The sequence below is a fragment of the Indicator indicator genome, chromosome 2, assembly GCF_027791375.1.
Source record: "Indicator indicator isolate 239-I01 chromosome 2, UM_Iind_1.1, whole genome shotgun sequence".
Lineage (NCBI taxonomy): Eukaryota > Metazoa > Chordata > Aves > Piciformes > Indicatoridae > Indicator > Indicator indicator.
The window spans coordinates 37,787,303-37,803,117 of NC_072011.1; the positions used below are offsets into that span (position 1 = coordinate 37,787,303).

The 15,815-nt window shown below is 43.3% G+C and overlaps 1 protein-coding gene across 3 annotated transcripts in view; it reads left to right on the forward strand.

The window, feature by feature from the left end:
- Positions 1-423: 423 nt before the first annotated feature.
- Positions 424-15,815, forward strand: part of PRKD3 (protein kinase D3) — a 41,959-nt gene continuing 26,567 nt past the window's right edge. The window contains exons 1-5 of one of the 3 annotated variants that reach the window (XM_054399233.1): positions 424-478; positions 1,198-1,355; positions 12,130-12,137; positions 14,373-14,380; positions 14,573-14,749. In XM_054399233.1, the coding sequence (XP_054255208.1) occupies positions 439-478; positions 1,198-1,355; positions 12,130-12,137; positions 14,373-14,380; positions 14,573-14,749 (391 nt within the window). In that variant the 5' untranslated portion in view covers positions 424-438. Of the gene's footprint in view, positions 479-1,197; positions 1,356-2,164; positions 2,181-12,129; positions 12,138-14,372; positions 14,381-14,559; positions 14,750-15,815 lie in introns of all 3 variants that reach the window. The other 2 variants (XM_054399232.1, XM_054399231.1) reach the window with 2 other exon arrangements.

A 15,815-nucleotide genomic window follows, 5' to 3' on the forward strand; every position in this document is an offset into this window, starting at 1 on the left:
AAATTAAGTTGCTCTTTCAAATGTTTACTGTTAAGTGGATTTCAGCAAAGCTTGTCATATTTGACTTCTCATCTTAGTGAGGTTTTCAACATTGTGACTCTTACTGTTAATTAGTTATGGGCAGAAGCCTACAGAATCCAGTGGATTTTTTCCTCAATAGAGAAAGCTTACTGAAAACTATGTAATCTTCTAAGTAGTTATTTAAATGGTAAATGGTATACAATAAAATGCTGATGTCTAAAACAGCTCATTAGTGGAATCTGCCATTTTAAAAACAACATATGTTTTCCATAAATCCTTGTTGATTCTGTGGCAAGAACCATAACTTACTGAAATTTTTTAAAAGCTTTGGCTACAGTTGAAGATTTCCAGATCCGTCCTCATGCACTTTATGTGCATTCCTACAAGGCTCCTACTTTCTGTGACTACTGTGGGGAGATGCTTTGGGGTTTGGTACGGCAAGGATTAAAGTGTGAAGGTAAGTCTGATTTTTAGTGTATGTATATCTATGTAAGATGAGGAAGAAGAAATTGTATCTTGTTTGATATTTTAAGACACGATCAATGCAGTATTTCATAGAGCTGGAAGATGTCTATGGTCTTTTATCTATCAAGAAGCCCGAGTTCTGATCCTAACGTTAAAGCAAACTGTGTGACCTGGGGCATATGACTCCAAGTGTTCTTGTTTCCCGCTTTGTAAAATAAAATAGCTGGCTTACAAGTGTGTGTTCTTTACAGAAGGAGCTCATACTTTGGAGAGACTCCCAAAGGGGAATCCCTTTCCTTATGGCTTTTGTCCAGCAGGCTGCAGAGCACTCTGCAGCCTGCTGTCAGGTACTAATGCTGCCTGCTCACCGGCTTCTCCTTGGCTCTTACGCTCCAAAGTGAGGGAGTCTGACTTTGGAAGTGATGAAAGCCTCCTGGTGGGGGGAGAAGTGATGAGAACGATGAGCTGTTTCAGAGTCTTAAAACTTGTTTCTAGAGCTGGATTTATTGAATACCAGTATTATCGAAAGTTAAAAAAAAAAAAAGACGTTTTTGTGTATCACATGAAGAACACTAAAATAAGATAGTTTAAGAAAGCTATCTGTTTCTGCCTTTACCATTTTCCTGGAATATCTTTTTAACTGTTTAACTATTTTTGTTACTTTGAATGTTGGGAGGTTTTTTTTTGTCTAAAAAACCCCTTCTTTTTTAGGTTGTGGGCTAAACTACCATAAGCGATGTGCCTTCAAGATTCCGAATAACTGCAGTGGAGTAAGAAAGAGGCGACTGTCTAACGTGTCTTTACCAGGAGCAGGGCTTTCAGTCCCAAGACCAGCCCAAGCTGAATATACATCCTCTGCCTCTGAAGAGGTATGTAACATGAAAGGGGAAATGATTTCTGGTTTTAAATCCTTTAACCTCTGGAGATGTAGGTAGCATTGCATGTGGCTCAGAACGAGTACAAGGGAATTGATCTTGACTGTTATGATTTCTTTTAGTTTGTTTTTAAATCTGGTGAATCTTAGGCTGTGACACTTACAGATAACTATTACTACTGTGAGAAATTAAATGGGAAGTAAATGATTTTATGTATTATTTTGTTATTAGCTTGTCACTCACAGTTATATGAACTTGGAGAACTGTAGTTTCATATTAGAACAGTTACTTCACAGGATCACAGTATATCAGAGGTTGGAAGGGACCTCAAGAGATCATCAGGTCCAACCCCCCTGCCAGAGCAGGATCACTTAGGGTAGTCCGCACAGGAACGCAGCCAGGTGGGTTTTGAAAGTCTCCAGAGAAGGAGACTCCACAACCCCACTGGGCAGCCTGTTCCAGTGCTCTGTCACCCTCACTGTAAAGAAGTTTCTCCTCATGGTGAGGTGAAATCTTCTGTGTTCAAGTTTGAACCCATTGTTCTTTGTCCTATCACTGTGAACCACCGAAAAGAGTCTGGCCCCCTCCACTTGACACCCACCCCTCAGATATTGATAGACATTGATCAGATCGCCTCTCAGTCTTCTCTTCTCAAGACTAAACAGCCCCAGGGCTCTCAGTCTGTCTTCATAGGGGAAATGCTCAAGTCCCCTAATCATCCTTGTGGCTCTCTGCTGGATTCTCTCCAGCAGGTCTCTGTCTCTCTTGAACTGGGGAGCCCAAAACTGGACACAGTATTCCAGGTGTGGTCTCACCAGGGCAGAGTAGAGAGGCAGAAGAACTTCCCTCGACCTGCTGGACACACCTTTCTTGATGCACCCCAGGATCCCATTGGCTCTCTTGGCCACAAGGGCACATTGTTGTTCCATGGAGAACTTGCTGTCCACCAGCACTCCAAGGTCTTTCTCTGTGGAGCTGCTTTCCAGCAGGGCAGCCCCTATCCTGTACTGGTGCCTGTTGTTATTTCTCCCCAGATGTAGGACCTTGCACTTGTCCTTATTAAACTTCATGAGGTTTGCCTGCACCCAGCTCTCCAGCCTGTCCAGGTCACATTGGATGGCTGCACAGCCTGAGGGGGTGTCAGCCAACCCCCCCAGTTTTGTATCATCAGTGAACTTGCTGAGGGTACTCTCAATGTCCTCATCCAGGTCATTGATAACAATATTGAACAAAACTGGACCCAGTACTGCTCCCTGGGGGACACCACTTGCCACAGGCCTCCAAGTTGACTCTGTGCCACTGATGACGACCCTCTGAACTCTGTGGTGCAGTCAGTTTGTGATCCACCTCACTGACCACCCATCTATGCCACATCTCCTGAGCTTTTCTATGAGGATGTTATTGGAGAAACTTTACTGAAGTCAAGATATATGACATCCAGGGCTTCTTCTCTCATCTACCCACTTGGTCATAACTTCATAGAAGGCTATCAGATTAGTCAAACAGGATCTCCCCTTGGTAAATCCTTGTTGGCTACTCCTGATAACCTTCTTGTCTTCCCTGTGGTTAGAGATGACCTCCAGGATGAGCTGCTCCATTATCTTTCCAGGGATGGAGGTGAGACTGACTGGTCTGTAGTTGCCTGGGTCCTCCTTCTTGCCTTTTTTGAAGACTAGAGTGACATTTGCTTTCTTCCAGTCATCAGACACCTCTCCTGTTCTCCAGGACTTTTCAAAGATGATGGAGAAAGGTTCAGCAACAATACCAGCCAGCTCTCTCATGTGGATGCATCCCATCAGGGCCCATGGATTTGTGTGTCTTCAGATGGTATAGGAGATCTCTAACCCAGTCCTGACTGACCAGCGGAATGTCCACATCTCTCCAGTTCTGCTCCCTTGCTTCTAGAGACTGAGGTTCCTGAGGGATGGTCTTAGGAGTAAAGGCTGAGGCAAGGAAGGCATTCAGCAACTCTGCCATCTCTGCATCATCAGTTACTGTATCTCCCCTCTCATTCAGCAGTGTGCCCACCTTTTGCCTGCTCTTCCTTTTGTCATTGATATATTTGAAAAAACTCTTCTTGTTCTTCTTCACCCCTCTGGTGAAATTCAGTTCCATGAGGGCCTTGGCTTTTCTTGTTGCATCTCTACATTCTCTGGCAACATCTCTATAATCCTCCCAACTGACCAGTCCTTTTTTCCACATATTGTGAACCTCCTTTATTTTTTTTGAGTTTTACTGAGAGTCCCTTGCCTATCCATGCAGGTCTTCTGCTTGCCTAACTTGATTTTTTTTTTTTCCAAGGGAATACATTTGTCTTGAGCTTGGAGGAAGTAATGTTTGAACATCAACCAGCTCTCTTGGGCCCCCCTTCCAGAGCCCTAGTCCACTGGATATTTCCACGTAGAGTCTTGAAGAGGGGAAAGTTGGCCCTTTTAAAGTCCAGGGTTGAAATTTTACTTATCACCCTGCTTATTTGTCTGTTGATATTAAACTCTATCATGTCATGGTCACTGCAACCAAGGTTACCCCCAACCTTGACATCTACAACCAGCCCTTCTTTGTTTGTTAATGTCAGGTCCAGCATTGCACTTCTCCTTGTTGGTTCTTCAACTACTTGCAGGAGAAAGTTGTCATCAATGCACCACAGGAACCTTTGGGACTGTTTGTGCTTGGCTGTGTGAATTAATATCTGAGTGGTTGAAGTCACCCACAAGCACCAGGGCGCTTGATCTTGAGGCTACTTCCAGCTGCCTGTAGAAGGCCTCATCAGTAGCTTCTTCCTGGTTCGGTGGTCTGTAGTAAACCCCCACAACTCTATCATCCATGTTTGTACATCCCTTCACTCTTACCCATAAGCTTTCAATGCTTTTATCATCTCCCCCTGGGTTGAGCTCAACACATTCCAGTTGCTTATTCACATAGAGAGCAACTCCACCACCTCACCTTGTCAGCTTGTCCTTCCTGAAAAGAACATAGCCATCCATAACCACATTGCAGTCATGGGAGCTGTCCCACCATGTCTCTGTAATTGCAACAAGATCATAACCCTGCAACTGCACCCAGATTTCCAGTTCATCCTGCTTTTTCCCCATGCTTCTTGTGTTGGTATACAGAGACTTCAGAGACTTAGCAGAGGAGTATCTGTTACCATTGTGGGTGTTGCATAATCCACTATCCCCTACAGCCCCTGGGATATCAGTGGAGCAGGTACCCTGCCTCACAATTGTCCCAGGAATGTCCTCAGTGAGGCTCATTTTTCCCTCTTCCTGCTTTGAAATTAGTTTAAAGACCTATCAATCAGCCCTGCCAGTTCTTGTCCCAGGATTCTTTTTCCTGGGACAAGCAGGAGATAAGCAGGTGTTTTTCTATAGTCAGCAGGCCTGGAGTCTTGTAGAGTAGCCTGTGATCAAAGAACCCTAAAACCTGCCATTGACACCAGTCGCACAGCCAGGCATTCATCTGCTGGATTTTCATGTTTAGTCCATCATTATGCATAGCTAGTGGGAGGACAGAAGCAAATACTACTTGTGTTCCTGATCCCTTCACCATTTGTCCTAGGGCTCTGAAGTCCTTCTTCATTGATCTCAAACTTCTTTTTGAAATTTCATCATTGCCTACTTGGAAAACCAACAATGGATAGTAGTCAGTTGGGTGGATCAGGGTAGGAAGTTTTCTTACTACGTCCTTGACCCTGGCCCCAGGTAGGCAGCAGACTTCCCTAAAGAGTGGATCAGGTCTGCATATAGGACCCTCACAGCCCTTCAGAAGCAAGTTCCTGATGACAAGCACCTGGCATTTCTTCTTGACTGCAGATGTTTTGACAGTAGGTTTGCTTGTCCCTAGCCTCTCTGAACGACGTAAACTAGATAAGGTTTCATAGCTGCTGATAGATGGTTCCACTTGCTGAATATTGGTTTTGGTGGAAACAGGTTCGCTAAGAACAGCAAATCTATTATACAGGGGCACCTGAGGGGGTTCAGTGGCTTGTGGGGTGCCATGCCTGGCACACTTCGGAGGAATTTGTCTCCATTGCTGTCCAGCTTCTGAGTCATTCAGTTTGGGAAGCTGGTAAGAGAGTAGGGAGCGTTTAGTGTCCCGACTACTCCATGGCTGATGGGACTGTTTGAAGTATGTCAGAGCCTGATTCCACCGGTCCAGCTTCCTCTCACACTCCCTGAAAGGCTGCGGACTATTAACTCCCTCCTTCAGCTCAGCTGCTAGACAGAGAAGGTCACCCACTTGCTCACAGCGAATACAGGTGTAGTCCCTGCAGTCTGCCTCGGGAAGTGAGAGATTCTGGCACTCCTTACAGCCAGGAGTTTGGATACCTGCGTGTTTATGTGGGACCTCTGTCTGCGTTGACACAGGTCTTTTGGAAACACTTTTATGACGAGTTGCAACCATCTCTGATCCTGCCCACGTGACCTAACTGGACGACAAATCCATGTGACTCAGCACCCTCTGGTGAAAACACCAGCTGTGCCTGCCTCTTGGGAGAGAGAAGCTGGCTCAGAGGAGGGCTTGTGCTGTGCCACTTGGTGCTGCTTCTGACTCAGTGAGCAGGGAAGGGCTGAGGTACTTGATCTAAAGCAGTGTGTGATGGTTTTAAGACTCTGTTGTATCTGTGCAACACTCTGAAAATAGACTCTCTCAGCCAAAGTTAGATTTCTTTGTGGAATACACTGAATTTCACCATTTTCTTGCATCACTCAATAGGTGTGCCCAGGACCTTCAGCAGAAACCACCCCTCAGACTGGTTTGGCCTCTCCTGAAGGAGAAAATACCCAAACAGTTTTGCCTAACAGATTCTTTTCTCTGATAACAGGAACTCTATCACCGTCTTCCTTTTGCAACAAATCTGATTGAGCAGGTCCAGCTCTATTCATTGAACCTCTACTATTCACCAACCAGGTTGCTTGTGCTAAATGTTTCTCCCAGTTTTTCAAGGATCCACCCCCTATGGCTTTGAAAGTGGTTTTCAGCAAACCGTTGTAGCGTTCAATCTTCCCTGCAGCTGGTGCATAGTAGGGAATGTGGAATATCCACTCGATGCCGTGCTCTTTGGCCCAGTTTTTTACAAGATTGTTCTTGAAATGAGTTCCATTGTCTGACTCAATCCTCTCTGGAGTTCCATGTCTCCACAGGATTTGTCTTTCCAGACCAAGAATGGTGTTACGTGCAGTTGCATGAGGAACTGGATAAGTTTCCAGCCATCCAGTGCTTGCCTCTACCATAGTCAGCACATACTGCTTACCAGATGGAGAACGAGGTAGAGTGATGTAGTCAATCTGCCAGGCTTCACCATACTTGTACTTGGACCATCGGTCACCGTACCACAAGGGCTTGATCCGCTTTGCCTGCTTAATAGCAGCACAAATGTCACAGTCATGGATGACTTGTGTGATAGCATCCATGGAAATGTCAATGGATCTGTCACAAACCCATTGGTAGGTTGCATCTCTGCCTTGATGTCCTGACAAGTCATGGGCCCACTGAGCTAAGAACAGTTCACCTCGGTGTCTCCAGTCAAGATTAGGATCAGAGTTCGTGTCCACTTGGGAAACTCTTGCAGCTAGATCTGCCTGATGGTTGTGTTGTTGTTACTCAGTAGCTTTGCTCTTAGGAATGTGAGCATCGATGTGTCTCATTTTCACTGGGATTCTCTCAATGCGAGCAGCAATGTCTTGCCACAGATCGGCAGCCCAGATAGCCTTTACTGTTCTCTGCCATCCATTCTTTTTCCAGTCTTTTAGCCAACCCTACAAGGCATTGACTACCATCTATGAGTTGGTGTGGAGATAAAGCTTTGGCCATCTCTCATGTTCAGCTATGTCAAAAGCTAGCTGGACAGCTTTTACCTCTGCGAATTGACTGGATTCTCCTTCTCCATCTCTTGCTTCTGCAACTCTGCGCGTTGGGCTCCACACTGCAGATTTCCATCTCTGCTTGTTCCCAACAAGACGACAGGACCTGTCTGTGAACAAAGCATATCTCTTTTCATCATCAGACAGATCACTGTAAGGAGGAGCTTCCTCAGCACGAGTTACTCTCTCCTCTGGAGGTTTTGCACAGCTTGTGCCTTCTGGCCAGTTTGTGATCACCTCCACCAAACCAGGCCTTTCGAGATTTCCCATTCGAGCTCTCTGTGTTATCAGAGCCATCCACTTAGACCAGGTAGCATCTGTTGCATGATGTGGTGAAGAACCTTTGTCTTTGAACATTCAATTCAGAACTGGAAATCTAGGAGCTAGAAGTTGTGACTCAGTTCCAATGACTTCAGAAGCAGCTTTTACTCCTTCAGAAGCAACTTTTACTCCTTCATAAGCAGCTAAAATCTCTTTCTCTGTTGGAGTGTATTTTGCTTCTGAGCCTCTGTAACCATGACTCCAGAAACCAAGAGGACATCCATGTGTCTGCCCTGGAGCACTTTGCCATAAGCACCAGGTTGGACCGTTATCACTTACAACCGGGTGCAGAATGTGCTTAATGTCTGGACCAGTTCGGACAGGTCCCAGACCCACTGCTTGGACTACCTCTCGCTTGATCTGGTCAAGGCTGCTTGTTGCTCAGGACCCCACTGGAAACTGTTTCTCTTTCCAGTCACATCATAGAGAGGTTTCACAATCTGACTGTATCCAGGAATGTGCAGTCTCCAAAATCCCACTATGCCTAAGAAACGCAGAGTTTCTTTCTTGTTGATGGGATTTGCCATGGTGGAGACTCTGTTTATCACATCCATTGGGATGTGACGGCGACCATCTTGACACTGCACTCCCAGAAACTGGATTTCTCTGGCAGGTCCTTTCACCTTGTCTTGCTTGATAGCAAAACCGGCTTGCAAGAGAATGTCAATGATTTTGTTACCTTTCTCAAAGACTTCTTCAGCAGTCTCACCCCAGACAATGATGTCATCAATGAACTGAATGTGTTCTGGAGCTCCACTTTTCTCCAAAGTATCATGGATCACTGCATGGCAGATGGTTGAACTGTGAATCCACCCCTGGGACAAACGATTGAATGTGTACTGAATGCCTCTCCAGGTGAAGGCAGACTGAGGCCTGCATTCCTCTGCTATGGGAATAGAGAAGAAAGCATTAGCAATGTCTATGATAGCATACCATTTGGCCTGCTTGGATTCCAGCTCATATTGGAGTTCCATCATGTCTGGTGGAGTTACCTCATTCAATGCACTGAAATCAACTGTCAAGACGCCATTCTCCATTCTGCTTTCTCACAGGCCAGATTGGACTGTTGAAAGGTGAATGACTTTTGCTGATGACCTTCTGACTTTCCAACTGGCGAATCAAGTTTTGAATGGGCACCAAAGAGTCACGATTGGTTCTATATGGTCTGTGATGCACAACTTGAGAAGCAACTGGCAACTTCACATCCTCTGTCTCATGTTGTCCCACAACTGCAGATTCATCTGAAAGCTCAGGTCTAATAGACAACTTCAATTTTCCCTCATCAATTTCTACAGTTGCTATTCCAAAAGCCCATTTGTAACTCTTAGGGTCTTTGAAACGCCCTTCTCTCAGAAAATCAATTCCCAAAATACAAGGTGCATTAGGTCCCGTTACAATAGTATGTTTCTTCCACTCTTACGAAGTTAAATTTATATCAACCTCTATCTTAGACAACTCTTGATATCCACCAGTGACTCCCAGAATAGTTATACATTCTGCCCCTTGATAATTTGATGGTATTATGGTGCACTGAGCTCCTGTGTCAACCAAGGCCCTGTACTTCTGAAATTTTGAAGTGCCAGGCCACTGGATGTACACATCCCAATAGATTCTGTTATCTCCATTATCCCTTACCTCCCCCTGGCAGAAGGCAGGGCACCCCTAATGGTGGGGATTACTTCCACATGTACAGCTGGCACAATGTCTGGTGCCAGAATTAGAATCCCTGTTGGAACTATTAGAGTTGTCCTGGGAAACTACAGAAGTGACAGCTACCCTTCTGGTATTGTTACCTTGGGCTCTGCCACTTTGCAGCTCCTGTAATCTCCTGAAAAGATCAGAAGTTGGTTGACCATCCCATCTGTTCATGTTTTCAGCAAACTGATCACACAGAGTTATCCAGATACTCCCACGTGATTGCCTCTGTTGTCTGTTTTGGTTTGACCTATTTTGGAATGGCCTCCTTGGAGGATGTCTGTTCCTGACAGCTGAAACTTGAACCCATCTGGAGGAAGAGGAATCAACATCATCCCCCTTCATCAAGTTGGATATGGAGGTTTTAAGTTCCTTCTTCAGCTATTTCATGCAATTCTTTATCTCTCCAGACAGAGTTTCAATGGCTGAAACCAAAGAAGTACGTGCAAGACTATCCTCCAATTGCCTCATTTGGTCAGTGAAATGGCCAACAGTAGGAGGTGCTCCACCATAATTTCTTGCCACAATTCTGCTTGCCAGAATAGTAGCATAATTAGGAGGAGCAAGCTTAATGAGCTTTTTGGCAAGGCCTGTTCCCACAGGAATTACATCGGGATTCAGCGTATTACAATCTCCATACATTACTTCTCTCACAGCATACTCCCTCAGACGCTTGATTTCCTCATCTATCATGCTCCAAGGCTTTAGGGTTCCATGGTAAATCATCTCTACTAGGGTACCTCTGAGGACTGCCAGTAGGAGGTCTGCCCACAGAGAAACTTTACCAAGGCACCTGCTTAGATGCCTGTCTATGCCTGTATCTTTCAAGTGTCCCCAGCTGGGAGGCAGACTTGTTGCCTACCACCAAGGCTGGGGCTCCCATAGCTAAGGCAGGATTGGCTCAGTGTCTCCTCTGATGTAATCCTGCCTCACATGCCTAAATTCCTGTATGGGTGCATTATCTGACTGTATATCATCCTCATCATCTTCTTTTTGAGCTTGCTGTCCCTGTGCTCCTGTTGCAAGCCTCTGTGCAATTTCCTGGAGTTCAGAGGCCCTTACAGCAGCTGCTAATTTACTAGGGCTCATATTCTGTCCTGCGTCTCCACCATCCATGTGTGGTCTCATGAGGTCTGCCAAACTTTTAAGGCTAACCTTCTCTTCCTCTTCAGAAGGATCTTTCTTAACAGAGGGTCCCTGAACAGAAGGATCCTCACCTCCTTCTGCACCTCCTCCTGCGGCTCCTTTACGCTTTCTGGTGAGAGTAGCAACTGAATTCACTGGTTTAGCTTTCACATTCACAGCAGAGTCAGCAGGATCAAAGAGATTCTGTGCAGAGACAGCAGGTACTCTTTGAGACCCTGTAGCCACTGCTGCTTCCATTTTGGCAGCAGAGGGTGGAAATGACTGTGCCTCGTTCATGGCGACTGCCTGTGTAACTAGGGTAGCTATCTCAGGTTCTGGCAGAGTTCCTGCAGCTACTGGCTCTGAGCCAAAGCTATCAGCACTCAGAATAGCTCTCTTACAAGTCGTCTTCTCTCTGCACTTAATTGTGATTTCCTGTATGCTGTAATCAGAATCCAAACCTAATTCCAGGTCTCTCTGAGCTCTTCTGTATTTTCTTTTACGTCTGTGCAGGCTGCTAGAGCAAGTAGCTCCATGTTTGTCTTGATACAGTGCTACCAACAGCTATATGATTATTACAGCAAACACCAGATTCAAGCTTAGCATAAAAATCAATTTAGGGTTCCATTTGTTCAGTTAAGCCTCTGCAATAGGAATATCAAATTCATATGCTTCTGCTGGCAGATTTGCAGGAGAGTTGTCGTAACTCCTTATTCAAATAAAACCAGAACAGTATTCATCAACTTTCTGCAACTTGTTTTTACCCCAAAGAAACAGTTTATATGCCGCATATCTTACAATTTTATCTATCATAGCAGAAACAGCCCATTTATAAATCACCACAGTCAGAACAGAATACATAACATGCCAGAGGATCCAAAGCAGCTTCATTTTGCTTCATAATCTGAGCAGAAATAAATCATACAAGCAATTGCCCCACGTTGGGTGCCAAAATATTAATTGTTACAGTGGAGAGCTGAAATCCCCTTCCCACACTGACAATAACCAGGTTAGCTCAGTCCAGAAGCAAATGAAGCTGTATTTACAGGCAAAACTACAATCTATGATGAAATGCAATGAATATGTACAAATATACACTATTCACAACATTTACAATTATGTACAATCAACAGAAAAACACAACAAAGCCTTCTGGCCCTGAGAGGGGCTGTGCTTCTTCCCCCCCCCTTCCCAGAGCTAGCGGGCAAAAGGGAAAAAAGCCAAGAAGTTGAGAGGTTCGTTAAACTTAGCTTGTCAAGGTCAGTATGCGAGTTTGTGTTATATCCAGCCAGAAGAATGGAGCAGACAGACTGAGAGAAGATGGACTGCCCGACTGCCCCGTATCTTGTTTTGAGTGCTGACTCTTAAACATTTCTCTCTCTCCAATGGAAGTGTTTAGAATAATCATTATTTTCTTTTCTTACACCCAATAGTGATTTATTTACATTCTTTTGCTTTTCTGCTCGATCTTTGTGAAGAAAAATTAAAGACAGTCTTAAAACCATCACACAGTGCAGCTTGCAAGCTTTTATGCTTGGAGAGGAGAGAGTATTCCTGTTCTGCAGTTAAATCTTTCACAGAGGTGAAAGGTTTTAATCTGAAAAAAATCTAAGCCCTATCAAGGAGAGTGTAGAAGATGAAAAGTTAACAGTAAAAACTGTCATCCATAAAAGTTCTTTGTTATAATGGTTATGGTTTCTGAGAGGGTATCAATTATACTGCAAGTATATTGGGATCAAAGAACAGGACAGGGAGCTATTAAGACCCATTTGTTTCATTGCTGCTTTCAGGGTGGTGTAAATGCATTGCTTCTGACAGTCTCTCCTTATTCTATTACTTGACAGTATAACTATTCTTACTACAGTTCAAAATATGTCATAAATTGTCTAGTTCAAGAACAGATTTTTTTTTTTTTTTGCTAGAGGCTATGAAGGTTAGTCTTCAGTCATGAAGTATACTTACCTTGATGTTTATAAATATTGGTAAGATTTATTTGTTGAACATAGAAGTGTAATAATTTCTCCTATCACCAATTAAACTTTGATTTCTACAGATGTGTTTACTATCTCTGCTACCTGTTCTTTGCTCTCCAATTTTAAATACTTGTCTTAAATGATCTGTAATGTATTATCATATTCGCAGTTCATCTTTTAGCAATCTTAAAATATTTTAGGTCAGATATGCAAAGCCAGGTTAATTTACATTTTTCTGTAGATGTAGGTAACTAAGTTTATCTTGCTGCTAAATATTCAGTATGATACTCAAAGCCTTTTTTTTAATCGCTGAGACTTTAGTTTTAATGTAATTTCAAAGATTTTTTTTTTCTGGTGGGTGTAATTTCTAAAAGTATTTTTTAATTCTCTGAATATTGTATTACTGACTTAGTAAGCTATCCAGGTATATTTTTTTTTTTCTTTTAAACTGATAGCTTGAGATTATGATTGGATTTTGATTTGTCTACCTCCAATGGTTTTCATTTTTCCCTCTATAGATAGGGCCCTGCATGTGCTGTCTGCTAGCCATGCCAGGTTGCTTAAAAAATAAGTCTTGAGTGAATTTTTAGTTTTTAGCTTCTGTGAAAATAAAGATTCGTGCATACTTTCCTGCTTTCTGCAAGGGTTTTCTGTCTGGTGTTTTCATGGTTTTGTTTTATGATGCCTCTTAAAGCTTTGTGGCCAGTTTTCTTTCTCATCACATCACTTTCTGAGCCTACACCTCCTTCCCAGACCCACTGACTTCTGGCTTTTTTCTTTCTTTCTTTCTCTCTTTCTTTCTTTTTTGTGGTTGTTGGTTTTGATTTGTTTCCCTAAAGTAGAATCATAGAATAGTTGGGGTTTAAAGGTCTCTTGCAGTGAGCAGGGACTTCAACTAGGTCAGGTTGCTTGGATCATGGTCCAACCTGACCATGTCTGTGTCCAGGAATGGGTTGCTTAGAGAGGCATTAGAACCCCTGCACTTGCGTTTCACAACACTCACTGTAAAAATTTCTTCCTTACTTAGTCTAAACCTACCTTCCTTTTAGTCTAAAACTATTACCGCTTTTCGTGTTGCAACAGACCATGCTAAAAAATTTGTCCTAATCTTGCTTATAAGACCCTTTTAAGTATTGAGAAACTGCAATAAGGTATCCCTGGACACTTCTCCAGGCTGAACAACATCAACTCCTTCAACCTCTTTTCATAGCGGAAGCCTTCCAGCCCTGAGGACTCCAGAGCTGGGTGCCATACACTGGTTGGGTCAACTCTTACTAGAGTGAAGTAGAGTGTGGCAATCTGGCCATGCTTCTTTTGATGCAGCCCGGGATATGGTTGGCCTTCTGCACTGTGAACGCACATTGCTGGTTCCTGTTGAGCTTTTCATCCACCAGTATGCTCAAGTTCTTCTCTGCAGGGCTGCTCTCAATCCCTTCATCATTCAGCCTGTATTGTAGCTGGGAGTTGCCCCTGTCCGAGTTCAGGACCTTGCACTTTGCCTTGTTGAACCTCAGGAGATTTACATTAGCCCATTCTCAAGCTTGTCCTGCTCTCTCTGGATGGCATCCTGTCTGCCAGGCATGTCAGCTGCACCTCGCAGCATGGTGTTATCTGCAAGCTAGCTGAGGTTGCACTCAATCCCACTATGTCATTGATGAAGACATTAATCAGAACTGATCCCAGTACTAACCCCTGAGAGACACCACTTGTCACTAATCTCCATCTGGACATTGAACTGCTTACAGCTGCTCTTTGAATATGACCAACCAACCAGTTTCTCATCCACTGAATAGTCCACCTATCAAATCCATACCTGTTCAGTTTAGAGAAGATGTTGTGGGGGTCAGCGTCGAAGGCTTTACAGAAGTTCAGATAGATTACATCCACAGCATTTCCTTTATCTGATGATGTAGTGACTCTGGCACAGAAGACCACTAGGCTGTCAAACTTGGTAAAGCCTTGCTGGCTGTCTTGAATCACCTCCTTGTGCCTTAGCACAGCTTTGAGGAGGATCTGTTCCATAATCTTTCCAGGCACAGAGGTGAGGCTGACAAGTTGGTGGTTTCTGAGGTCTTTCTTTCTACCCTTTTTAAAAATGAGTGCAGTGTTTCTCTTTTTGCAGTCACCAGGGACTTCACCTGACTGCCAAGACTTTGAAAAGTTCTGGTGCATGATTTTGAACTGTTTTGCTGTAAAGCATGTATATCTTCTTTATTCCAGCGCTGCTGCCCAGAACCTAGTAAGAGGATTCCTTCCTGGAGTGGCCGTCCCATCTGGATGGAAAAGATGGTGCTTTGCAGGGTGAAGGTTCCACACACCTTTGCTGTTCACTCCTACACTCGTCCTACCATATGCCAGTATTGTAAACGGCTACTCAAGGGCCTCTTTCGCCAAGGAATGCAATGTAAAGGTAAATATTTCATTTTCTGCTGCAGTGATAAATTTCAGTATTTAAAATTGATTTCAACTTAATTTCTGATTGCTGGAAGGTTTTATTCTGCAAAATCAGCAGTATAATTTTTGAAAAAATACGTATTTTTTGAAAGGATTGCAGTAGCCCTCATTTTAGTCAACTGCATGTTGTATAGTTTCTTGAAAAATAAGATTTAATCACGTGTAGATCGAGAACAACTTAATTCCAGAAGGATAATTGTAAATTAATTTAAAAAAGGGAAATAGTTCCATTAGAAAAATATATTGAACAAAACTCATCACTAAAACATTTTTAAGTTTTCTTTTTATTGTTCTAGTACAGAATACTGGTTATTATCTTTTGGAAAAATTGTATACAGGTGCGTGGGCTGAAATAGCTTAGGCTTTGTCAGCTGCATGGTTTTTATTCAGTTCTCAGACTCTTGTGCAGTTCCATGGGCATAATTATTACACCATGATCTTCTTACTGATCTTTATTGCTGCTTAGTGCAGATCTGTCAGCCCTGCAGGAAGGAAAACTGTAGTAATGAATCATAAACATTAATATGGGTATTAATGGAAATATTCACCTCCCATTTCTCCTGTTCCTCTCATATGAGTTTGTCAAATGTGAGTACCGAAGGACAATATTTTTGAAAGAGGTTGCAAAAATACTGCTGTCTCATCTAAATAAAGTAGTTGTTCGGCGTTTTGTGGTTTGGTGGTTTGGTTTGTTTGGGGTTTTTTTGTTTTGTTTTGTTATTAATTTGCATTATTTTTGCAGTCTGTTTGAAGTCTGCATCCTGAACTGGTTTTGATGCTGAAATTTTTTTTTGTTAGTGTGTCTCTTGGATACCTGCAATACATAATAATGAAGCCTGAAAAAAAGTGATTTATAATTTTCACATGTCATTACTACTGACCTCATGTGGTGGTTGTGACTGTATATGTAGCTGAACAAATGGGGCTGCCATATCAGTTTCAGGGAAGTGAATGATACTGGATCAGAATAGTGTTTATGTATAGAAGACAAGTCCAGAGAAATGTTATATACATGTGCAGGA